This window comes from Antechinus flavipes, chromosome 5, assembly GCF_016432865.1.
Source record: "Antechinus flavipes isolate AdamAnt ecotype Samford, QLD, Australia chromosome 5, AdamAnt_v2, whole genome shotgun sequence".
Classification (NCBI taxonomy): domain Eukaryota; kingdom Metazoa; phylum Chordata; class Mammalia; order Dasyuromorphia; family Dasyuridae; genus Antechinus; species Antechinus flavipes.
Genome location: NC_067402.1, coordinates 289,223,012 through 289,248,408, shown reverse-complemented (window position 1 = coordinate 289,248,408; position 25,397 = coordinate 289,223,012). Strand labels below are relative to the sequence as shown.

General features: G+C 56.6%; 1 protein-coding gene across 1 annotated transcript; it reads right to left on the bottom strand.

Moving 5' to 3' along the window:
- Positions 1 to 312: 312 nt before the first annotated feature.
- ACO2 (aconitase 2) lies at positions 313 to 25,125 on the bottom strand. Its single transcript, XM_051962199.1, has 18 exons — positions 25,024 to 25,125; positions 10,021 to 10,163; positions 8,473 to 8,731; positions 6,708 to 6,800; positions 6,284 to 6,442; positions 6,017 to 6,167; positions 5,393 to 5,497; positions 4,852 to 4,943; positions 4,278 to 4,383; positions 3,577 to 3,734; positions 3,297 to 3,370; positions 3,096 to 3,207; positions 2,777 to 2,899; positions 2,527 to 2,682; positions 1,936 to 2,127; positions 1,386 to 1,518; positions 1,054 to 1,175; positions 313 to 750 (listed from the first exon to the last, which is right to left on the bottom strand). The coding sequence occupies exons 1-18, from the start codon at positions 25,057 to 25,059 to the stop codon at positions 616 to 618; spliced, it is 2,349 nt and encodes a 782-aa protein (XP_051818159.1). The 5' UTR covers positions 25,060 to 25,125; the 3' UTR covers positions 313 to 615.
- Positions 25,126 to 25,397: the final 272 nt, after the last annotated feature.

Sequence of the window (25,397 nt, the reverse complement as noted above, 5' to 3'; positions counted from 1 at the left end):
CAACCTAGCCTTCCTAAAGAGGGGAAGCCTGGGAAGGATGAATTTGGGTGCCCTGCTTGGTGCTGGTGTGACCCAGGTACATGAGACACCCCAAAGGGATGGGTCTTGGTTGAAATCTGGGGGGAGGGGAGGTGCGCGTGCGTGCCTGTGTGTTGGGCACGCGCCCGCTCACCAGCGGGCGGGGACACAGAGAGGTCCAGGGCCAACTGACCATTATTTCTGGCCCTGCTGACTCTGCTCCACCCGCCCCAGGCCGGAGGGAGCTACTCAGGGGACCCAAGCACACCTTGGACAAGGAAACAGTCACTGAACTGGAAGACCAAAAAAAAGATTTTCTTTCTTTTAAAATCCTTCAGCCATCAATGAAATGATCGGGGAGGAAAGACCTCTTAGACAGATGGAGTCTGATGATCCAAAGTAAAAACAGACGGGCGGGGGGGCCCGTGGGCATGGGGGCCGCGCCAGGCCCCGGCCCTGGGGAGTGTTGGGACGAGGCTCACTCGGGAGGGGGCTACGGTGGCGGCGTTTCTGACACACACACACGGAGGATGGAAGCGCTCTTCTGCCAACGATGCCAGAGCTAAGTCCGACGGCGGGGGCGGGGCCCGGGCCGCCTCACTGCTGCAGCTCCTTCATGCGGTTCAGGGCGCTGCCCGCCCGGAACCACTCGATCTGCGTCTCGTTGAAGGTGTGGTTCAGGAGGATGGTTTCCTGGTTCCCGTTGGGGTGTTTGATGATGCACTTGAGGGGCTGCAGGGAACCGAGGACAGAGAAGGCCTCATTTTCCTGGCCCAGGAGAACCCGGGGCCACCAAGGCCCCTGCCCCTCCCCACAGGGACAGGTGGGGCCCAGGACTAGCCTCCTGTGTGCCTGCGGCCGGTGGGCGGTGCCACAGTGTGCCTGAGGGCCCAGACTGCCGCACTAGGAATCGGGATACCCAGGTTCACCCCCAGGTTCGCCCCCTGGCTCCGTGACTAAGCTGCCCTTGGGTCACTGCCCTTCTCCAGGCCCCTCGATGGGTCCCGGGGCCCTACCTACCGGACAACCTCTTACCTTGCCGGGGGCAAAGTCTTTCAGTCCCTGGATGGTCAGTTTGTCCACAGGATGGATCTTGTTATAGTCGGCGGGGTCAGCGAAGGTCAGGGGCAGCAGACCTTGCTTCTTCAAGTTGGTTTCTGTGGGTCACAATGAGGGGTCATGAAGTTGCTGGTCCAGGTCCCAGAGCAGGAGGGATGGCGAGCGTGGCCACCACATCCCCAGAGGCCTGACCATCTGGGGCCTCGAGAGCCGGCTGCATTGTGGGAGGAGGTTTTGGACCCTTTGGGCAAACCAGGCGGCAGCCCGACATCCTCCCCCCTTGGAAGGAGCGCCGCCTCCCAGCCTACCGTGGATCCTGGCGAAGCTCTTGGTGATGATGGCTCGGCCCCCCAGGTGCCGGGGCTCCAGGGCTGCGTGCTCCCGGCTGGACCCTTCCCCGTAGTTCTCATCTCCGATCACCACCCACTTGATGCCATTTTTCTATGGGAGGGGAGCAGGTGTCGGGGGGTGTGAGAGGTGCTTCTGGGACCTTGGACTTCCCCGAGTCCCAGGCCACACAGACAGGAACTCCAAGCCAGTGCTGCTGCCCACCCCCCAATTCCTCCTCTTTCCCCTCCTCCTCCCAGCTTGCCAGGGCCTAGACACTCTGGACCCCAAAGTCCCAAAGCTGCGTCCTCTCCGGGCTCCCCGCTTCCAAGCCCTTCCCCCTCACAGCCCACCCTGGGACTGGCCAACTGAGGTCACAGGGCTGCTGGGACAGGAGGCGGCGCTGGGATCAGGCTCCCGGCCCTGGCCCTCCCCTCAGCCCCAAACCTTCCTGTTCTCCAGCTCTCCCGAAACCTGTCCTGGTTAACCCGCCGCCCCCTCCCTCCCCCCGGCGCGGCCCTGCTGGCCCACCTTGTAATAGCGGGCCGTGTCGGGGACGGGCCCAAACTCCTGCGTCACGGCGTTCCTCACTGAATTGGCTTTCCCGTTCTCTATGTTGATGGCGCCGATCAGCAGGTTGTTGGAGATGTTGTCCAGGTGGCCCCGGAACTTGAGCCAGGGGCCGGCCGCAGAGATGTGGTCAGTGGTGCACTTGCCCTTGACCTGGGCGGGGTGAGGACTAAGGTCAGATGCCCCCGTGGGAAGCGCGGAGGCACCCGGGGAGGGCAGAGAAGGCTACGCCGCCCAGCGTCCGGACCGCAGCCTGCAGGGTGGGAGTCTAACACGGTTACTCGGGGAGGTCAAGGACGTGGGGGGGGCATCAGTTGCCAGCCATGTGCCCATGACTGCCAGCCTTGGCGGTGCCAACATCGACCCAAGCTAGGGACGCGAGGAGGAGGGGACAGAAGCGCTGCCTCGTGCTGCCGGGGGAAATGTCAAAAACGGCCAAGACAGCCAGAGGGGGAGGGTGGATGTGGCGGCCCCGAGGAGGGGGCGGAGGGAAGGACCCCTGGGGTGGCTGGGGACGTGAGGCCCCGGGCAGGGCGGGCGGGCAGCGCTGACCTTGATGAGGATCTGCAGGTCCTCCAGGTCTCTGCCGTCCCACTTGTCAAAGGGCTCCAGGAGCTGCAGGCGCTGGCTGGTGGGGCTCACGTCCACACGCAGGGCGCTGCCATCCTTCGGGGGGTGCTGGTAGGTGTCCTGCCCAGGGTCAAACTCCTGTGCGGGGGAAGGCCAGGAGGAGAGGTCAGCGGGGGAGGGAGGGTGGCCCTGTGCCCGGCCCCTGGCCCCCCGCCCCCGCACAGGCAGTTACCGCTTTCGGCAGCTCGTCCGCGTCGGGGGGCTCCAGCTTGAACTTTTTGCCGTCCTTGCCAGTCAGGAAGTCTGTCTCTGGGTTGAACTTGAGGGTGCCAGCGATGGCCAGGGCGGTGACGATCTGCAACGGAGAGAAGCCTTGAGGGCAGCCCCCCCATCCCGACTCCAGAGCCCCACGCCTGCCCGAGCTGCCGCGGGCACACAGCGGGCCCTCCGGTCCGAGCCTGGCACTGGTGAAGCGCCCGCCGTGTGCCGGGGGCCCCAGGGGGACAAGCTGCCCGACGTCCACGCCGAGGGGCCGAGGCGGGGCCGCTCACCTCCGGGGAGGTGACGAAGGCGTGGGTCTCGGGATTGGCGTCGTTGCGGCCCGTGAAGTTCCTGTTGTAGGACGTGACGATGGTGTTCTTCTCCCCCTTCTTGATGTCCTTCCTGCAAAGGCAGAAGCGGCCGGGCCCGGCCTTGAGCGTGGCCCCTGGGCCGCCCGGGCCCCGCTCCGGTCCCCGGCCTCGCCTGCTTACCTGTCCCACTGACCGATGCAAGGGCCACAGGCGTTGGCCAAGACGATGCCTCCCACGTCCCGAAGGATCTTGGCCTGCAAGAAGGAAGGTCGCAGAGACTGTCGCCGGGCAGGGCAGCCGCGGGCAGCGTCCGAGGGAGGAAGGGCCCGGCCCCCCGCCCCCCGCGGACCCCCCCTCTGCCCCCCGCCCCCCGCGGGCCCCCCTCTGCCCCCCGCGGGCCCCTCTCTGCCCCCACGGGCCCCCCTCTGCCCCCCGCCCCCCGCGGGCCCCGGGCACTCACGTAGCCGTCTCTCTCGATGGTGGCCCGGATCTGCTCGGAGCCCGGGGTGATGGTGAACTGAGACTTGCACTTGAGCCCGTGGTCCAGGGCCTGCTTGGCCACCGCCGCCGAGCGCCCCATGTCCTCGTAGCTGGAGTTGGTGCAGCTGCCAATCAGCCCTAGGGGAGCAGGCAGGGGGCTCAGGACGGCCTCCGGGGGTCCGCGCCCCCGCCCAGAGCAGGAGGCCAGGCCGGGGACTGGCCCGAGTGGCTCAGGGCACCAGAACGTTCCAGAGCCAGGGGTGGGAGGGCCCAGGTCAGGGCTGAGCCCCCAAACTAGTCGGGGTAGCCCAGAAGCCCGACATCAGGATCCTGCCAGCTCTGGGGGGCCCGGGTCTTCCTCACCGCGCAGGAGCCACAGAGGAGACCCTCCTCATGGAGGCCTCTGTGACCGTACAAGTCTGGCCGCTGGCCCAGGCCGAGATCTCGGGCCACAGAATGGAAGCCTCCAGGCCGACCAGAGGGCACACGTGTGTGTGAACATCCGTGCCCATCTCTCCTCCCTGCCAGCGTCTCTGCCAGGGTGAGGGGCCCAGAGGAGGCTGATCCTCACTCCTCGGGGTAACTGTCTCCGCTGCTCCCCCATTCTGCCCCCTCGGGCCCCAGCCTGGAGAACCCGCCGCGGCCCCCGGGCGATGCCCCCCTCCCGCAGGGCGTGCTCACCCACTCGGATGTCCAGAGGCCAGCCCTCCTTCTCCGCCACAGCTCCCACGTTGGCCACAGGATGGGCCAGGTCCGGGGTGAAGGGCCCGTTGATGTGGGGCTTGAGCTGCAGGAGAGAGGACGCCAGTTTCAATCTGAGAACCGGGGGGGGGGGGGGGGGGGGGAGGGGGGGGGGGGCGGCGGCTTCCCCAAGGGCACGCCCAGCCACAGGACACATATCCCAAAGCTCAGAAAGCCCAAACCGGGGCCAGCGGAGGGGGGAGTCGGCCTCCAGCCAAGCCTGCCATCTTGGACAGCCTGGCCAGAGCCGTGACCCCCAATGCCAACGAACCCCACGACTTCTGGACAAAGCAAATGAATCAGAAATCCAAGTGATGCCGAGACGGAGCCCTGCTGGAGAACCCCCCGTCAGGCCCTAACGCACCAGCACTGCTCCCACCGGGCAGCCGCCCAGTCTGGACGTGGGGACCTCAGGTGCCACCTCTAAGACCCAGAGGGATCATGCGGACGAGTCCCGCGGCCCAGCCCCCTCCGCTTCCTGCCCCCAAACACCCCGGGCCCGGTCCCTCTTTACCTCGCTGAGGTTGATTTCAATCACTTGGTCATAGTGGCAGCCGGGGTCAGGCACCAAGTGGTCCTTGAACTCATCAGCCAACTTGGCAATGTCTGAAAACAGCCCAGGGGCCCGTCAGCAACGCCCCCACCCCTCCGTCCCAGCCCTATCGGCCCCCCACCGCGCGCACCAGTCTCATGAGGGGACGAGACGTGGCCCCCAGTCTTCCCAGAGGGGGCCGACACCCGGGCTCGTTCCCACCCCCACTTCCCAGAGACAACTCGCGCTGCTGACAAAGGGAAAGTGATCCGGCAACAATGGCGACCGCTCCCGACAGGGCCAGCTCCCACCCCACATCTCTGCCCTAAATACGGAAGCTTTTCGGGTGCTCCTGTTCTCTAGAACCTGCCCAGGACCGACATCCCCTGCTCTAAGCGCCCTCAGCTTTCTCTTTCCCTGCCCCCGGCCTTACTGCTTCAGGAGGCGAGGGATGAGAGATGAAGGCGTCCCCTCCACGGGAGGAGTGAGAAGCCCGCCCCCCCACCTCGTGTCCCCCCCTTACCGCTCCGGCCGGTCTTGTTCAGATAGGTCTTCATCCTGTGGTTGTAGGGGAACACGGAGGTGGTGGCCCCTATTTCCGCACCCATGTTACAGATTGTCGCCATGCCTGGGGGGAGACACCCAGCGGGGCTGAGCACGGAGCGGGTCACTCTAGGCCCCATCCCCGGCTGGCAGGGCCCCTGCTCCAGGGCCCCCTTTTGCCCTTTGCCCCTCCGCCACCCACTAAGACCTCTGTGCTCCAGGGAGGCGCCACCAGGGAGGAGCCAAGGCGGGAGAGAGGCAGCCTGGAGGCTCAGGCCCAGCCCCCGCACGGGCCCCATCCGGACAAAGGCTGCTCAGCACCCAGAGGTCAGTGGGCAGATGTCAAGTCTGTGAACTTGGAGGGGAAAAAAGGGGATCTACTCTCATTAAACAGCTAGATGAGGTTCGGGACCTCCTTCCATCATTTCACTGGCAAGGCTCAGGGATGGAGAGTCCGCGAGAGGCGGGCCAGCGTATCGGCGCAACTCTCCCGAGCCAGCCGCCTTCCCCCCGTCTCCGGGCAGGGCCCGTAGCTGGCCACCATCCCTGGCCGGCCCGTTCCCGCCCCCCCGGCCTCCCCCCGGCTCCGCCCGAGCGCCCTCACCAGTGCAGGAGATGGAGTCCACGCCGGGCCCGTGGTATTCGACAATGGCTCCGGTGCCACCTTTCACAGTGAGGATGCCGGCCACTTTCAGGATCACGTCTTTGGGGGAGGACCAGCCGGACAACTCGCCCGTCAGCTTCACGCCGATCACCTGAGCAGGGCCCGACAAGGACAGGCGTGAGGGCGGCAGGAGCTGGGGGAGCCAGCGCTGAGAAGGCCCGTGCCCAGGGCCCCACCCCATGCCCGCTGCCGCCCTCGCCACCTCACCTTGGGACACTTCAGCTCCCAGGGGATGCCCGCCATAACATCCACAGCATCGGCTCCACCGACCCCGATGCAGATGCCCCCCAGGCCGCCCCCGTTCGGGGTGTGAGAATCTGTGCCGATCAGCAGCACTCCCGGGAATGAGTAGTTCTCGAGGATGATCTGGAAAAGGTGGGGAGGTCAGGAGCCCGGCCCCTGGGGGCCCTCGACAAGCCTGCACAATGAGCCACTTGTCCTGAGGGGGCTGCATGCCAGCCCTGGAAGGTGCTGCCAGGGTATTAGTCCCGGGCCCAGGTCAGGGGGTGGCAGGGACAGCCACTGGGTTGCCACAAAAGGGAGATCACCTTGGAAGCTGCCCTCCCCTGGCCCGGTGAGGAGGAAGGTGTCCCCTTGTCCCACCCCGTGCCCTCACTCACCCCCTCCTCACCTGGTGGATGATTCCTGAGCCTGGCTTCCAGAAGCCCACCCCGTACTTGGCGCCCGCTGTTGCTAGGAAGTTATAGACCTCCTGGTTAATGTCCTAGTGACCAAAGGGAGAAAGAAAGGGCGTGAGCCCGGGCCCGGGGCTCCCCATGAGAAGCCATCTAATAGCAGTTCTGGAGAAGCTCCCGCCCCAAATCTCCACTCCTCGTTGGAGGCCTGGGTGGGCATCGGAGCCGGGTGGGGCCAGAACAGCAGTGACCCACAACCTGGAATCGGGCTGCTCGCTCCTGTCGGCCACCTCCGTTTTAGATAGGAACCTGCCCAAAGTGGGGGGATGGCACCCCCAAACTCAGGTCCCGGTTCTCATGCACAGACTGAGGAGGCGGGACAACTTCTCTGAAGGGCACCCAGGAGCCCACGCCCCAGAAGGACGAGGGAAGGGCCGGGGGGATGACCACAGTCTGCCAGTCCCCGGGCAGGTGTCACGGAGAGGGATGGGGCCGGCTCTGAAGGGCCAAGGCCACGGTTGGGAGTGGGAGGCTCCAGCTTCAGCTTTCACTCACAAGCAGCCGGAAAGGCCCGTCCCAGAGGGCCTCACTTCCTAAGGCATGGTGGCCCGGCAGGCCCCGTCAGGAGTAGGCCGTGGGCCGGGGAAGCCGGCAGCCTTGGGAGGAGGACACGGTGCCAGCACCAGGCCACTCCTGAGCTGTGCGGCCCCCCTGGGCCTGCTGGAGAGACCCCGTGAGAAGCGCCCGCCTCTTGGGGCTGGTTAACGTAGGAGCACACGCTCGGGGGTGGGGCAGGGACGCAGCTTGGGGAGCAGTGGGTGAGAGCCGGGGACCCGACCCCGCCAAGTCCCTCACAGACTAGGGGCCGTCTCCCTGAATCTCCCTGGGCCTTTGGGGGCCGTTGGTACATGCCCAAGGTCCCCTCGGGCCGCCCGGTCTCCTCCATCTCACTTCCTTTCCTCTGGCTTGTTAGCTGCTTCCCAGGGACCCTGTAATCTGCTTGGGCCCCATCACTTCCTGACAGCCGCTCCCGGGACCCAGGTCTCTGAAGCGGCCCCGCTGAGAGCCAGATTCTGGGCTCGGATCCCAAGGCGACAGACATGGCCCAAGAGAGGCCCCGGGAGGCCCCGAGAGGCCCCGAGGCACAGACCGAGCCCAGAAAAGCCGGCCCGCCCAAGCTGCAGTGTGTGACTGAGCTGCTGGGAGCCCCAGCAACGGAGGGAAGCAGCTTTAGCCCAGGAGAGCCAGAGGGGGAAGGCAGCCTCCAGCAGCAGGGAGACTCTTCCCGTGCTCCAAGGGAACTGCAGCCCCTCACTGGACAGACTGTGGGGTGCTCAGCGGCATTCCCTGCCACGGCCAGGACGAGCATCGGGCCTCAGGGGTCTCCCTGCTGCTGGAGGCTGCCTTCCCCCTCTGGCTCTCCTGGGCTAAAGCTGCTTCCCTCCGTTGCTGGGGCTCCCAGCAGCTCAGTCACACACTGCAGCTTGGGCGGGTCCGGGGCCTGTCTGCCCGAGTGATCTTGAAATCCACTTCACAGGACCCCAGTGGGGAGCTGTTCGTGAGAAGGCCCCACAAACGGAGAGGGCAGAGAAGCCGCGTCAAAACTCGACCAGACCTAGAAGGCCCGCGAGCTTTCTGAGGCTTTTTCTGAGCTTTCCGTGTGCCCGGGGGCCTTGGCTGGGGATCGGAGCCCAATGTCCACACCCCGGGCCGCAGAGGCTGGCCCTCCTGGGCATTCCCTCAGTGCTGCCGCCTACGCACCTTGGCCCGCCGGAGATCCTTCTCGCCGCCGACCTGGGCTTCGATCAAGTGGTCACAGTGGATGGTGGACGGCACGGCCACCTTGGGCAGCCCGCTGCTGATGAACTGCAGCATGGCCATCTGCGCGGTGGCGTCCTGCATGGCCACGCGGTCTGGCCGCAGCCGCAGGTAGGACTTGCCCCGTTCGATCTCCTGTTTGGCGGGGTCATCCAGGTGGCCGTACACGATCTTCTCCGACAAGGTCAGCGGCCGGTTCAACCTGTGCAGAAGCAAGAGGCGGGTGGGGCAGAGTCCCCACCCTTGATGTAAGGGTGTAGTCACCATGAAAGTGATTTTCCTGGTTCTGCACAATTCACTCATCATTTCATGTAAATGTTCTTGGGTTTCTTTGAATTCTTCATAGTCCCTGTTTTTACAGGGCATCAAAGGGGTCCGACAGCGTAGAGCTTCAGGCCCCGTGTCAAGGAGACCCGAGTTCAAATTTGGCCTCAATCTTCCTAGCTGTGGGACTCTGCTCAAATCACTTTTCCTTGTTTGCCTCAGTTTCCTCAACTGTAAAATGGAGATAACAGCCCCTCCCTAATAGGACTGTGCATGTCTGCAGCATGGGGCCTAGCACAGGGTGGGTGCTGGGGCTGAAGGCGAGAGGGAGCTCCCCCCGCAGTCAGCTGCCTCAAGCTCCCCAGGGCTGTCACGGGGAAGGCAGGGCCTTCCTCTCCCGGCCGGCTCCCAGGCAGCAGCCAGGTGGGACCCGTGCTGAGGTCCCAAGCACAAACTCCATGCAGCCAGCCCTGGGGGTGGTGTGGAGCCTCCTGCGAGGCAGCCCCGGCCCCCAAATCCAAGCCCCAGGAGCCTCCAGGAGCACAGGGGTGTGGCCTTCTGGTGGCCCAGCCCAAGGGCAGCTGGTGGGAGCCTCCTGGGGGTGGGGAAGAGGGCAGCAGGTGCTTCAGATCCAAGAAAAATGAGGGGAGAGGGGGTGACCTAATTTCCCCCGCAGGATGACTCAGTGGTCATGTCCCTGGTGCTCTCTCCACTGTCCCTTGGGAACCCCGCACGGCACAGCCGCTCCTCTCCAAAGCCCCGGGGCGGGCAGGCTGGGGAGCAGAGCCTTCTCTGGCCGGGTCCATCTGTCTAAACCCTTGGGCCCAGCCTTCCAGTCAAGGCCGGATTGGAGACCACCCTTTGTGCCAGTGCCTTCTGGGAACAGAACGGGGCCCAGGGGGGTGAAGGAAAGAATGGTCTTTCCTCCTCGGTCCCTTCCCGGCCTTAAAACAATGGAAGCCCCCAAGCAGGGCCAAGCAACTTTCCTGCCGGAGGGGACGTGTGCTGGATAAAGTCCTGCGCTCCAAAGCACACCCACCCGAGAGGGGACCTTTGAGGAGGTCCCCAAGTTCTTCACAAAAAGAGAAAATAATTTTTTGTTTTTAAAGGACGAGGAGTGAGCGGCTTGGCCTGCTGGGGTTCAGGCTCCACAGTCCCAGAAGTAGCTGCACTCTGCAGGGCCCAGCTTCCCCCCTTACTTCCTTGCTCCCAGAAGGCCTTTCCTACCTCTTCCGGACAATGTCGATGTTCTTCTGCAGAAGCTCATATTGGATGTAATCGTGGGGCTCAAAGTGGCTCATGGCCACCTTGGCCCGCTGGCAGAGGACGGAAGCCACATGGTATCTTCGGAATCCACTGCCCAGAGCCTTCTGCAAAGAGAGAGGGGACAAGGGCGTAAGTGGCACTTCGCACGCACAGATGCAGGTCTGGATAAACCGCTGTCGGTGCAGACCCCCGGGGGCCAAGAACCACCTGGGGAGAGCTCCGGCGGCACCCGCCCCACAGCATCCTCATGGGAGACACTGCGAGCTCTCCCCAGGGCAGCCCTTCCCAAGGCCCTCCGCCCCCGCATTCGCCCATGCGTCGCGGAGGCCCTGGGAGATGCCACGTGGGGGCAGAGATCTGGCTCGTGTTGGGAGCTCTCCCCACCAGCTGGCAGGGGAGTCCCCCAGCAAGAAAGAGAGGGGTCACAGAGAAGAGCCCTCATGGAGGAGTCACGGGGACCTGGGTTGAGGTCCACGCCTGGACCCTACCTAGCTAACAGAGGCTGGTAACTGCCCCTCTGAGCCTCAACATCCTTGTCCACTTGGACAACAGTAGCGGCGACCCAGGAGCGCCACCCTGAGGTTCCTGGCCCAGTGCTCGAGGACCGTTGGCCACCAGAGCCACATCTGGGGAGCGGAATGATGGGCAGGCCAGCCCGAGCTTCTGGTGCCAGCTGGACCGGGGAAGCTGCCTGAGCTCCGCAGCCCAAAGTGGCACAAATGCCACAGGAAGGACCCCGGCACAGAAGCAGCACCGAGAGGCAGGTCCAGGAACAGGACCGGCTTTGAGAGCCTCCGTTACAGTCTATCTCCACAGCCTGACTCAGGAGAGGTGACCCAGGCTCCCCTACATGGCCCGACCCCGAAGACCACCCTCTCATTTTCCAGATGAAGACCCTGGGCCCAGAGAGACTGAGTGAGGTGCCAATGGCCAGGTCCTTGGGCACCAGCCCCACAGCTCCCCAGCATAGGCTCAGTAGGTCATGGAAAGGCCCCCACGAAGGGGCCCTGCATCCCAGAGGCCCACCAACGAGCCACACAGGAAGACAGGGACAAAGAGAAGGGGCCGCAACACTGGGGAGGACCCAGAGTCCACAAGTTCACCCTCACAATTGTTCTGGGAAGTACAGGATCCCACGTACACGATTCTACAGATTGTGTTTTCTAACTCAATAACCATGTCAATTCAAGCTCCTATTTTTAACACAGAAAGACAATCAAAGCAGCAGAAGGGGCGTGGGGAGAGGCGAGAAGGGAGAAGGGAGAAGGGAGGCAGAGCTGAGCTCAGGCAAGGCCCTCCTGGGCCTTGAGGGTCCTGGCATTTTGTCCTGTGAAGGAAGGCAAGGGAGGGAGCTGGAACCCTGAGTAGCCTGGTTCCTCACAGTCCCTTGGACCCAAATGGTCATGGTCCACCTGTCTCCCTTGGTCTCCCCCAGGCCCAGCCCCCACTCTCCTCCTCCTACTGACTGCGGGCCCGAGCAATAAGCCGTAGGCCCCAGCAAGTAGTATCTCCAAGAGTTAAGGTACACCTGGGTCAAGGTACAGTCGTGCCTGACTAGCCCCTGGACACTGACAGGCGTGAGATCTTAGCACAAAATCGTGAACTTTGGAAGGAAGGAAGGCCATACGCTTCCTTATCTTCAAGCAGAGAAAGGAAGTCTGCAGCTCACATCAAACCATCTCAGCTGGTTGCAGGCTAGACCCCCTAACTCGAAGGGAGACCCCGGCTCCCCATACTCACTGAGAGTCCACAAGTGTGGCTCAATGCTAGCAGTCCAACGAGTGTTTGTCAGGTGTATGCTGCAGAGACTAGGGGCCTCCCGGGCTCCCTGCCAGCCCTCGGAGTCTGGCCCTGCCCTCTGGGTTCAAGTGGAACCAGACAGATCCACTATCCTCATGAGAGCACTAAAAACCTATAGCTCCCTCCCCAACCCCAACCCCTGCACCTTGGGGTGCTGATGCCCCAGTTACCCTCCTCCAAGCACAACCCAGTTCATCAATGTCCCTCTGCTCAGTGAGACCCCCAGACCTGACCACATGGATTCTGCAGAAGCTCACCTTTAGGACAGTCATTTCCCCTTCACTGGACACGAGGCCTATGGGGCAGTCGGTGACGCGGTTCCCACAATTCCCTCATCTGCAATCACATATCTTACTACCATGGCCAGAGGTCAAGGGACCAAGAACAACAAATATTCCCCAGTAAGAACTCACGAATTCAAAGTGCCAAAGTGCAAATTCATTCAAACCAACCATGAATCATTTACTCAAAGGAGAAGTCTTCCCGGACTACAAGATGGGGCCCAGCCCGGCCCTCTTATACAAAGTCTGGCAAAGCATTCATCCCCTTCATTACGGAGTGAAACAATCTCGGCCTGGAAAGGTGAGAGCATAAGGCAGGAGAACCCTAAATTTCCTCCAGGGTCCTCCAATGGATGAAAGGAAACCTCAGTTTTGACCTTGGAGTGGCCCAACAAGGGCAGACTGCTGGGATTGCAACATCTCCCCACACCCTGGTAGCGGGGAGCTAAGAGAACCCCAGGAGCCAGAGAAGGTCCAAAGTGGCTCAAACTAATCAATAAGGATCTACCTTTCAAAAATAGATGATTTATTGTTGTCTTTTGGTTTCACTTGGAAATTGGGCTTGGATCCCTTCCCATAGAGCCTTCTCCCTTCCAGAAAGCCATCCCAAGGACAATCTTATTTTTCAGAGGAAGTGAAACCAACACACCAGGATAAAACTTGATGTGAGATGTAGTGCTCCTTGACACAAGTCCGAGGAAGTGTCTTCTCTTATCTCAGGAACCCAGTGCACGAAGCAAGAACGGTAGGGACGGACTCCGGAGAAGCAGGGGAGGAACGCCGTGAGCAGATGCAGACAGTTGGCGGAGCCAGGAAAACGGGACCAGAGGTGTCCAACAAGGTGAATGAAAGAACCAAGCCCAAAAGCAAAAGTCAGGACAACAAGAGCCCCCTGCCACATCCACCCAGCAGGCTATACTGCATAGACTATCCCAGTACCAATGTATTAGTCAGTTATGTTGTTTTTACTTTCATTCATTTTTTTGTCTTAAAAATACTGACAATTTTCAGATGAAGAAATTAAAACTATTTCTAATCATATGAAAAGGTGCTCTAAAGCACTATTGGTCAGAGAAATGCAAATTAAGACAACTGAGGTACCACTACACACTTTTCAGATTGGCCAAGATGACAGGAAAAGATAATGCAGAATGTTGGAGGGGATGCGGGGAAAACTGGGACACTGATGCATTGTTGGTGGAACTATGAATGGATCCAACCATTCTAGAGAGCAGTTTGGCATTACACTCAAAAAGTTATCAAACTGTGCATACCCTTTGACCCAGCAGTGTTTCTACTGGGCTTATAAGAGATCTTAAAAGAGGGGAAAGGGACCCACATGTGCAAAAATGTTTTGTAGCAGCCCTTTTTGTAGTGGCGAGAAAGTGGAAACTGAGTGGATTCTCATTAGTTGAAGAATGGCTAAATAAATTATGAATGTTATGGAATATGATTGTTCTCTAAGAAATGATCATCAGGAGGATTTGAGAGAGGCCTGGAGAGACGTACAGGAACTGAGGCTGAATGAAATGAGCAGAACCAGGAGATCATTATACATGGCAACTAGATTATACGATGATCAATTCTAATGGACATGGCTCTCACCAATAATGAGGCAATTCAGGGCAATCCCAATAGACTTGTGATGGAAAGAGCGATGTGCACCCAGAGAGAGGACTGTGGGAACTAAGTGTGGTTCACAATAGTATTTTCACTCTTTTTGTTGTTTGCTTGCATTTTATTTTCTTTCTCATTTTTTCTTTTTTGATTTGATTTTTCTTGTGCAGCACGATAATTGTATAAATATGTGAGCATATATTGGATTTAACATATATTTCTACCATGTTTAACACATAATGGATTGCTTGCCTTCTAGGGGAGGGGGTGGGAGGGATTAGAACATAAGGTTTTGCAAGGGTCAATGTCAAAGAATTATCCATGCATAGGTTTTGAAAAATAAAAAACTTTAATAAAAAAAAGTCAATGTTTAAAAAAATACTGTTATAAAGGATAGTTTCCAGGGTCCCCTTGAAGCCCACCCTGGTTCCCTTGTGTTGCACCATCCTTGATCAGAGGGTCAGATTGGATCACTCCCCCACCTCTCTCTTGTCCAGCTGACCTCCTGCCATCTTCACCCGGGATCCCTCCCAATATCCCATCATTCCTGCACAAAATCTAAGCACTGAGCTAATTCTATCTACCACCAACTGAGGAACCCCTGATTTCTCAGCACCCCATTTGTGCTACCCATTGTGACCTCCCCTCTCCCTTTTCTCAAACCTCTTCTTCTTTGCCTCTGATCACAGGAGCATCCCTCCTCCTTCCTCACCACCTTTCCCCTCTGGCTTCCTCTAGGGCTTTATTTCAACAGTCTAGAGAATTAGGGATGTAGATAAAGATCTAGAGAGAGATCTGGAACCAACAAGACTCGAGTTCAAATTAAGCCTCAAAAACTCACAATCTACTAGAGAAGGAAATAGCAAACCAGTCCCATATCTTTGCCAAGAAAACCCCTCTCTGGCATCACAAAGAGTTGGACATGACTGAACAAGGACTACCGAGAGAAGACAGAGGGGATGTGAAGTATCCCAAGATCTGAAAGTTTGTTCATTGAGAGAAGGATTAAATTTAATTCTGTCTGGGCCCAGAGAAAGAGCAACAGTGTCACCTTAAGGAGACAGATGTGGATCCAGTTAATTGGAGAAATTCTGGGCACTGTCCGACAGTGGAATGGATTGGTGGAAAGCCAAGTGTCTGAGTTACTGTGATGCTTCTCAGAGACCTCCTATGCAAAGATTTATGTCTACTAAACGGAGACTTGGATTAACAAGCTCTTTTCAGAGTGTAGACATCCTGAAGTTTTGTATAAACTACTTGACTGGATAACATCCCAATATCTGGCTGAGGGGAATCCCAGGGAGTGTATGGGAACTTTAAATGGGAGAAGAACTACCCTAATAAATACTTAGGAAATTTGAGGGAGGTCAAGTTAAGGTAGAAAGCAATAGTGAGGGGCTTTAGATGCACAGAGGAGAGCACGAGGAACTCGGTTATTGGCCAGGGAGGATTGTCTGGTGGAGAGAACAGAAAAAGCTAAATGAGAATGTGTACAGGGCCAGTATCAAATAAGTCCATGAAGAGCAAGAGTCCAGGTCAGGTATTACCTGCTCTCTGTTAGGGCAAATGATTCATATTGGCTCACCATCTCCCTAACGTTGAATTATAAAGACATACTTCATAAATTTAGGATATTAGGATAATCTTGGTGGAGAACGCTTACTCAGGAGCAAGGCATTTTAACTATATTATTTAGCCCTTAAGAATGAATTAAAGACATACTTGAGGCAAATACACTAATATGACAATATTGATAAACATCACAACTATTCTGTTGGTATTGATGAGCATCACAATTATGCTATTTACAATTCTGTGTTGCTAAGTACCTTGGTATTGTTAGTTAAGGTGGATACTGAAAATGTCCAAGTATGGATTGGGCATTAGCCATGTCTATGATGTCACCTAAGGTAGTTAGCAATAATGTAATACTAGCTTAAAGACTATATAAATCCTGGCCCAAAGATTAATAACCGGAGATGGCAAAGCTTATCTTCGGCCTGGTCTCGGATTCGTTTCAGATTCACACTCTCGGCTTTCACTGGAGCTGGACTCCAACAAGGAGCCAAAGATGAACTGCTTTGCAATGAAGGGCCCACAGCCTAACTGTGCTAAGGAGAAGAGAATGTTTTACTTCGTGAGGCTCCATCCGGTCCTGAACACTGGCCAAAATTCTGGGTTTGATCGTGACATAGGCAGGTCAGTTAGTTTATTCGCCTCACCAATATGGGCCCCAAAGCGGCTGTTCTAATCAATTCTGAACTCAGAGAAATCCTCTTGAAGTACATGCCCACTGGGCCCATTGCCATCCTGACACACAGAAGGACACAATGTTCCTCATTAGTTCCTAGAGGGCAGACACTAAGGACTTCCTCGTGGTTCAGGAAACTCATGAAGTGCCAAATAAACACCATAAACACCCTGGATGCTCATTAACCCCAGGCTCTAAGGACTAATACAAAGTACCAGATAAGAAACATTGCTATGGCCTGGGGCCAAGGAATTAAGCAGGGCTCCCTGCCCTGGGCCCCACGCCATCACAACCCTCAATTTCTGGGCTGTTTTTTATAATAAAAATTAATTAGAAATCAAGAAACCTCCCAAAAGTGATCTGTATTAGAAACTATGACTCTATTGTGTAACTTTATATATTCCCTAGAAATACTCCATTTGATATGTCAGTACCCACATTCTCCTACCTAAACTCTTCTATATATTTTGTTCACGAATGTTCTTTTCTCCACATCAGGAAAAAAGCCCTCTATGGGAGTCAGACAAATGGGACATGGTGGCCACGTCCAAGTGGCGGCGGGCCGTGTGCCTGCCATCAGTCTCTCAGGAGAGGCTGACCCATACCCTGCTCAGAGTTCTGAAGTTTTTCAAAGGCACCGCCCTTGATGGTTACAGTCAATGTAGACACTGTTCTCCTGACTCCATGTCTCACCTTGTCCATTCTCCCCTTAGTTTCCAGTTCTTTGCCATCCCAGAGTTGCTCAATGTTTGTGTAAGTGAGCCCTGGCTCTCTTTCTTTGATCTCTTTTGTGTCTTTTGACAATAGGATCATGGGGTCAAAGGGTAAGCTTCTATTTCAGAAGCACTATGTAACTTGAAAAAAGTCATAGGACCATTACTCTAGTGTTGGAAAATGTTACCAAAGGTCGACTCTCATTTGCCCAAGATCACAAAAGCACAGCCTGGTTTCTGCCCCATGATCTCGGTTCAGAATATTGGCTGGGATCAACTGGCCAGAGCCGAGTATGAGTGTGGAGATGGGGGTCATTGTGCTTCCTCTCCACCTCCACTTGCCCCACTCTGTTCAGATTTCTCAGCAAAGCCCTTTGGGAGCCCTTTTGGAGGTTACTCAGGGGCCCTGCAGTTAGCCATGAGCGTGCCCACAGGTGAAAAGTAAACTCCTGCGCTCGGGCAGTAACTCACTCTCTTCTGTTAACTGCAGAGGGACTCGTCTCTTTGGCAATGAGAAGTATGGGGAAAAGGATGCCGGTTATGGATGTCAGCAGAGTCGTGCAGTCACACGGGGAAGAAGGAAACAGGCTTGACTAATGGCATGCTAGCATGCTGTCAGTACCAGCAAGAAACAACCAGTGTCACACTAGTGCGCCTCCCAAACCCGTCTCTTTAGACAGATAAAGCAAGCTCAGAGCCAGGAGGGGACCCACCAAGGTCACAGCTAGCAGGCAATGGCAGCCCTGGGAGAAGCTAGTTCAGGGATCCTTTCCCCCTCTCTCCTGTTACTCTTCAAATCGGGAGTTTTAATCCTAGTTTCTAGGAACTATCTTTTTTTAAAGTATTTTGATAACTATATTTCAATATAATTGGTTTCCTTTGTAATCCTGTGCTTGCATTTTAAAATATTATTCTGAGAAAGAATCCCTATAGAATAAACAACCCAAAAAAGATCAAGAACCTCGACTGAAGTAAATGGACAACCAGCATGAAGGAAGACGCCGAAGGTCTTTCTCTTAAGTCATCTTCTCCATAAGAAAGAATTCTTCTAACATTTGTTCTGTAGGGAAACACGTTTTTTTTTGCCCGTGGAATACTTCAATGAGGAACTCCCATCCAGAGTAATCATGAGGCTGGCCCATGGATCTGGCTCCTTTCACAAGGTCTTTCTTACAACAAAATATGCAGGGCTATTCATGAGTGCGAAAGGTGCAAGTTGGGCCAAAGGGCTCCCAGGGCCCTCCAGTTGTCAGCTGGGAACTTGGGGGGAAAGCCTTGGAAAAAGTTCTTAAAAACAGAAGGCCCATTTAGCCAGAAGCTTCCAATTGTTGGCCTGGCCTTCAAAGCCCTTGATAGCTGGCATCTATCCAGCATATTTCCATACTTTTCCTACCGAGATATCCAAGGTCAAGTTAATTAAACCGTTCACCTTGCTCCCCACAGGCAGGTCCCTAAGTGCCCTGGCTCAATCTCTGCAGCCCCCCTGGGTCCACAGCTCCAATGCCACCTCTTTTACAAACCCTCTCATCTGCCCCACTGAAAATGAAGTCTCCCTTGCACTAGGACCACAGGTGCAAAGCACCCGCTGGGATCTCCATGGGCCCACCTCCTGTGGCCTGGGGGTAAGCCTGGATACGTGCAAGCCAGGCCAAGGGGCAGACATTTGGACGGTCCTACTATGTGCTGGCCGAGCTTCCCCACATTGTGACCTGTCCAAGACGGCACAGCTCAGAGACTTGAGAGAGCCCCAGGAGGGGGTGCCCTTCTTCTCCAAGGCAGCTGCTCAGGCCAGGACAGCCTCCTGTGCCCTAGTGGAGGCAGTGCCCACTGGAAGTACTGGAAGCTGGTCACATGCCTGCCCAGATCCTGCACTGCAGAGTAAACGGGAGGGCAGCAGCAGCACAGGGGAATAGTCCTGCTGCTTTCCTGTGTGACCTTAGCCAAGTCCTCAGAGGTCCCTCCCAGCTCTTGATCTAGGAAAATTAAAGCCTTTCCCAGGCCAATGACAGCCCTCACTTACTCTCCGTGGTCTGCGTGAGGTGCCCCACATACACAGAGGCCCCTCTCCCTCCTCTAGGCCTTTCTTTCAGAAAATACCATCCTTCACCTCTATCTCTCCTTGATTCCCAGAGGTTTTCCTGGATCTCCCCAGGTCCTAGAAGCACTACCTCCTCTAGCCCCCATTATTTTATTTGTACTTTGACTATCTTTTCATTTACTTATCTGTGAAGGGATTAACCTCACGAGAGAGGAGTCTGCTTTTATTCTTGTATTTCCAGATCCAACCCACACCGGGAACTTAATAAACATTCAGCTATTTAATCTACATCTAAAGGTGATAGAAGCGTCCTTTATCAAGATCTTCAAAAAGGGGATTCTCCCTCCCTCTAGAAAAGGGCCTCAGCCAGCATTCCAGCCCCACCCCCAGGCCCTCACCCACCACCTGGCCCTTCCAGCAGCTGCCTGCCAATTGGACTAGGTCAGCAAATTCAGTCTCAGTCCTGTGGCTTGGCCGACTTCCCCTTTGCCTACTCTCAGCCTGAGCGTGGTAAAGTCCAAAGGAAACAGTTTTCTGGCCTGTGCCCAACTCATAGAGAGCCATTTTTAACTTTTACCAGCTGTCCTAGAACCTGACCGTGGGCCAATGTCGCCACATAAGGCAGCAAAGAGCAAAATGTCAGATGGGGGCCCACGGTCATGTGCTGGTGCAGAGACAGGAGACTTGGGCCCTCAGCTCCCAGCTCTGCGACCTTGAACAACCTTGATGCGGTCTTCAAGTCTCTGGAAGCTGGTCCTGTGGGAAAGGGGGCTGCCCCGAGTCCTGCCTGACTCGGAGAGTAGAAGGGAAGCCAAGAGCCAAACTAAGATTACAAGACATGATCTCCACCTGCAGAAAACTTCACGGCCAGGAGGGGCATAATGGGCGGCCTCCTACTGAATGGCCACCTTTCTTCAGGTCACCGTGAGCAGGCTGGGAAGCTCTCCGACACTCAACTGTGTGTGAGACTGGCTGAAATGACCCATTTTTGGGCCACAGTGGTCCGGCTTCGAGAGGGACTGCACACTACTGATGGGCGAAATGCACGGAAGGAAGAGCCAAAGCAGAGCTAACTCCAGACCAAGCTGCAAGCCTCAGTTTCCATCAATCATTTATTCAACATCTCCCATGTTCCAGGCACTCTCCCGGGAGAGCAGGCAAGGGCAGGATACAAGGCAGGCAACAAGGCCCAAGAGGATGGTCCACAGGGGATATGGGAGGGGGTGGAGGGTTGGGGAAAGTCACACACAGCAGGAGCCCCCCAACCTGAGCCTTCCATGAGAACAGGCACAGGGTGGAGGCACGTCAGGTCTTGGGAGGACCTTAGCCAAGTTCAATGAGCTCAGAGCTGGCTGCCAGAGTGGCAGGCAGCAGGTGGAGGGATGGGCTCCCAAGCAGAGAAGTCCTGGGTACGGCCCTAGTCATCCTGGTACTCACAGCTGCCACCACATACACGCACTAACGCCTCTGCCTCCCGCAGACATCCCCTAATAGCCCCCTGCATCAGGCAATGTTACCTGTGAGGGCCGAGGGCTGAGCACCAAGGGGCTAAGACATGGCTCCTGATCCCTTGGTCCTGCCCTCCCCCACTTCAGCCCACTATAAAACAGAATATGATATAGACAAGAGTCTGCTCCCCCTTTCTTTCAGCCTGGAAGAGGCGGGACCTGAGGGGGGTTTAGAAAGATGGACAGGGGAGCTGGAGGCAGGAAAGCAGAGGGCTCATTTGGGAGGGGGGTCTGGCCACCAGGAGCACCAAGGTCCGTGTGCACACACACACAGAAAGAGCAGCCCAGACATGTGGTTGAGAGTGGGGCGGCTCCCCGTCTACATAATGATAGCCTGGGCCGGGGCAGCGGCCTTGCGAGCAGAGGGGGCCGTGGGGAGCGACTGGGCAAGGCCTTCATTTCGAGGGACCCTGCAATCCTCTGGCAAGGGTGAAGGGGCCGGCCCATGCCAGCTCAGCCACCACTTGCTCCAGCCGTTACTCCCAAAGACAAGGGCCCTGTGGCAGGCAGGGCCCCAAGGGAGGCCATTGCACAAACCATTTTCAGGGCATCAGTCATGCTGCTTTTTTTCCTTTTTTCTCTTTGAAAATACTATATTATATGAGTTAGCTTCCTGGGAGGGAGAGGGATACTGGTGATGTGAAAAACAATAGCTATCAAGGAAAATGTTTAAAAAGGAAAGTATGGGGGCCGGGAGTATTTCTGGAAATTGGGCTAGAGAAGATCTGTATCTGCAAATGCAATCTAGCACAGTGCCAGGCCAAAGCAGCGACCACCCCCCCCTCCCTGGGAGCACTTCTCTGTCAGTGTTCTCCACACAGCGCACTGAGGGAAAAGGAGACTAACCTAGAACCTCCTTTTCTTACTTTAAAAAAAGGAAGGTCAACGTTTGGAGGAGGGTTGTTCATCGTTCTTTTTATCTCAAGAGTCCTGATACACACATAAAAAGGGCATGTCAAAGGTTGGTTCCTTTCCTCGCACCAGCCTACCCTAACACATCAGTCCCATCCCTCCCTTCTCTCCCCAGCTCTCTCCCTGTCTCTATCAGACAGAAAACGTCCTCTGGGAAGCTTCCAATCTCCTGCAGCCCATGACACAGGACTCTGCCCGCATCGGGCACTTGGACTTAGATCCAGTAGATCCCTGGACCAGGGAGGAAGGGGGAGCTAGAAGCAGCCCTTCTGCACAGGAGTGAGGGATGCTTGCCTTGTGGAGGGAGCAGCTCCAAGAAAAAGTGTCTCTGGGTGCTCTTCCCAAGCCAGAGGCTTGCTGAACCCAAAGTGCCTCCCTTTCATTGAAGCTAGAAGGGACTCCTAACAAATAGCAAGCCTTAGACAGCAATGTGGAATGACTCCCTTATTAAACTGTGCCTGTCACTACTAAGGCCTGTGCTCCAAAGAGATCCAAGGAGAAATGTATAAACTGAACATTGTGTACAAAAGCCTTGACAGCTGCTCTTTCTGTGGTGGCAAAGAATTAGACCCCAAAGAGCACCCATCCACTGAACAAGTTACGGGACTCAAATGGGATGGGAGCCACTGGGTGGTCAGGATTGGCGAAGGGGATGGATCCAGAGAAATCTGGGAAGCCTGCTCCAGAGCAGAGGAAGCAGAGCCAGCAGGACAACGTACACAGCATCAGCGATGCCGTACACACAAGACACATCTGAAAGGCTTGGGAACTCCAAGCGATACGATGACCAACCACGATCTCTGATTTCCCGAAGAAATAAGCTGCCCATCGGCCAGAAGCTACATTTCCCGGGGGCCACGGCCAATGTGGAGGTCCGTTTTGCTTGACTATACGAGTTTGGGGAAGGGTTGGAGGGAAGATGAAAAATAAAGTTCAGGGGAAAAAAGAGATCATAAACAGCATCTGACCTTTTTTAACAATGTTCTGTTAAGATACAAGCACACTGTCTTATGTGGCACCATTTTTACAGGTGCCACAACTGAGTTCTGGTTAACGAGTGTTTGCCCAAGGCCGCACGCTGGAGAACACAAGGTTCTTGATCCCCGGCCTGTCTCTGACACGGACAGAACACCAAAATAATAGTGTCACGTGACATCATCACAAAATCATAAAATGTTTCCGTTGGAAGACATTACAGATCCAGTCTAAGCCCACAGAGACCAAAGAGGGGCCATGGCTTCCACCAAGATCCTGCCTGCCCCAGATGGGGACCAGATGTGTCTCAGAGCCAGCTGTGAAAACTATAGGGGGGCCCCAACCCGCTTCTCCTCTGTCTAGACAGTGCTCTCCCCAAAGTAAGACAGACATTCCTGCTCATCAGGATCCAGAACACAGCCCATGGCCCACGTGCGAAGACACGGGACAGAGGGGAAATAAGATGATCAGAAACAAGTTATGGAATCTCTCGAGCTGGAAGGGATCTCAGCGGCTGCCTCGTCCACCCTCACCTGGGCAAAAGCTTTCACACGGGGGCAATCAATACACACCCGATCTCCTGACACTTGAAATACATCGGCCAAGGATGAAGGCACCAGTGCCAACATTCAGCCAGAATCAGCAGCTCCGGAGTTCAAGAAAGGAAAAAGTCTGTTTAAAGTGATCCATTTTTCTTTCTTTGCTGAGGCGATTGGGGTTAAGTGACTTGCCCAGGGTCACACAGCTAGGAAGTGTTAAGTGTCTGAGGGGCCAGATTTGAACTCAGATCCTCCCAGCTTCGGGACTGGTGCTCTAACCACTGCACCACCTAACTGCCCCAAAGCAATCCATTGTTGCCAAGCCTATCAGTCATTCATCAGGAAACACTTATCACAAAGTAACAACTTAGCCAAGAGAAAGATATCTCCATACCAAGAAAAGCCCTGGAGAGGCACTCTCAATGCTGGGGAAGCTAAAGACCAGAGAAGATTACTTGCCCCACCCCTCCCTATCAGCAGCCCAAAGCTTTTGTCCCACTTCTGGTCTGTTACCCCATGTTCTCACTCATTTCTCAGCGCTGTAGCGGTCAGTGCTTTCAAGTGCTATCCTGCGAGATTAAAGCCTCTCCGATAACATGGAGCACAAAGATAAGCCTTGCAAGAGGCTGAGAATCCAACCCTTGAGGGCAAAAAGTCAAGGATTCCCCCCTACCCCCCCCAGTCCCAGAGATTGGGAAGAATGAGTCTTAATGGTTGTGGAGACACTCCTGCCATCTCCACCAAATGCTGCCCCACCCATGTCTGGGAATCCCTCATCTCCCTCCGGGTTCACCCTCAGTCTCCCGTCTCCGCTCCAGGAAGCTTTTCCTGAGCCTACAGATAGCGTTCTACGTAAACTGATAGTTATGTTTGTCTTACCGTTTTTTGCCCACCCCATAGACTATATGCTCCTTGAGGAGCAGAGACTGTTTAACTTGTCTTCATACTCCCAATGCCTGACACAGAGGTTACTGAAAATGGTTTTTGACTGATGGATATCAGGCCACCTATGAATTGACAAAAAAAAAAAAAAAAAAAAAAGGAAAAGCAATGCAAACTCAGATTGTTCTTGGAGACATTTAAACAAACCAGCAACTCAGAACCCTGCTCTTCAATGAGGCAGAGGTACAAGGATGTCCCCATTTTCCAGCTGAGAAGACTGAGGCCCAGAACAAGCCAGCTAATAAGCAGAGGAGCTAGGATGTGACTCCAAGTCTGAGACTCTTCTCATTACATCCCATGGTCCCACATTGGAAGTAGCTGAAACGAAAACGGGCAAAGATGTCCCTAATTACCAAGCCCAATAACTGAGGAGTTTTCTTTCTTGCACCGTGGGGCACGAGAATCAGGAAAAGATGATGGCCTTTTCCCATGGCGTGTGTCTGTTCAGGCCGGGAATTCTCAGAGAAGTCAGAGCCATTTTGGAAGAACAAGAGAATAATGCCCCACGGGGTCTATTTCTCGGGGGTTTCCTCTTGTTTCTGTGACTGCTTTGGACATAAACAGGAAAGCTGCCTGTGGCCTGAAAGCTGTCCCAAGCGGCCTGTACTCACTAGGGTTGTCTGTTTAAAGCCAAGGGGCCTGACTGTTATCCAACCGCCTCTCCTTCAGGTGGGACATGACCCCACGAGTGGGGAGGAGAAAGGGCGGCAGAGGAAGGGGATGACACGATCCCCCACAGCCTTCCCTTTCTGAGATCCAGGGCTGGGGGAAGGGGGCAGTGACTGTGTTCTTGGGGAAGCCCACGCAGCCCGACCTGCAGCAGAGCCGATGGCAGCGCGAAGGCCCCACGCGTGTCTCGTGTCTCCACCCCCGCCCAGATGTCTGGGCCTTCACAGCGCCTCGGACTCTCGCGCGCACCCCCAGGAGAGCGCTCCGACATCCTGCCGGGGTCGAGAGGCGGCTGGATCTCAGGCCTCAGTTTCCCCGGCCGTCTCAAGGCGGAAGAAGGGCGTCCCGTAACCGTGACCTTGGGCGGGCCGAGGCCGCCGTCGGCCGGTCACCTTGTCCTCACCTTGAGGCCGCGGGCACCGCCGACCCAGGGGGCCGAGATACTGGGCAGAGGAAGAGGACAAGAACTGCCCCAGCTCTCCGAAGCAACCCAAATCAGCCCGACACGAGCCCGAGTGCCCGCGAGGCGGGGCGGGGACGCCCTTGCTGACCTCGGACGCCTGGCCTGGCCCGGCCCAGCCCAGCCCGGTCTGCCTGCCTGTCTACCCGCCTCGCGGGGTTAGGGGCGGGGCCGCCTCCCTCCCGCCGCGGCTTCCCGCCAGTTGCCCCGCAGCAGCCGCCTGCGCCGCACGCCCACCCACCCGCGGGCCGGGGCTCACCTGCAGCCGGGCCACCAGGAGGCTGTACGGCGCCATTTTGTGCACTGACAAAGATGTGGTCGCGTGAAAGTGACGCGCGGGAGTGCGCCTTTAAAGCCTTTGGGGGCGTGGCCTAGCACGCACAAGAAGGCGGGGCTTGCCTCGCAGCCTCCGGGTTGGATTGTGGGCGGAGTCTGAGAAGCCCAGACGGGCAGAGGACCCGGAGGTCCCAGGGAGGGGGCGGGGCCGACGCTCATGCATCGAGAGTTGAACCGCGACCCGGGAGAGTGTGGCGGGCCGAGAAGTGCAAGGGGCGGGCCTAAGGAAGCAGCCAAATGACAGGGACCCAGTCCCGTTATAGTTCGCGCTCAGGCCATCGCTGTCACTGGTGGCAG

What these genes read in the sequence shown, in the direction of transcription:
- ACO2 (XM_051962199.1), bottom strand. Translation starts at nt 25,059, where the DNA reads ATGGCGCCGTACAGCCTCCTGGTGGCCCGGCTGCAG. An exon ending in ATCGACATTGTCCGGAAGAG is followed by an intron (nt 8,732 to 10,020) that starts GTAGGAAAGGCC and finishes GCTTCTGCACAG; the next exon opens with GTTGAACCGGCCGCTGACCT. An exon ending in AGGATCTCCGGCGGGCCAAG is followed by an intron (nt 6,801 to 8,472) that starts GTGCGTAGGCGG and finishes TTTGGTCACTAG; the next exon opens with GACATTAACCAGGAGGTCTA.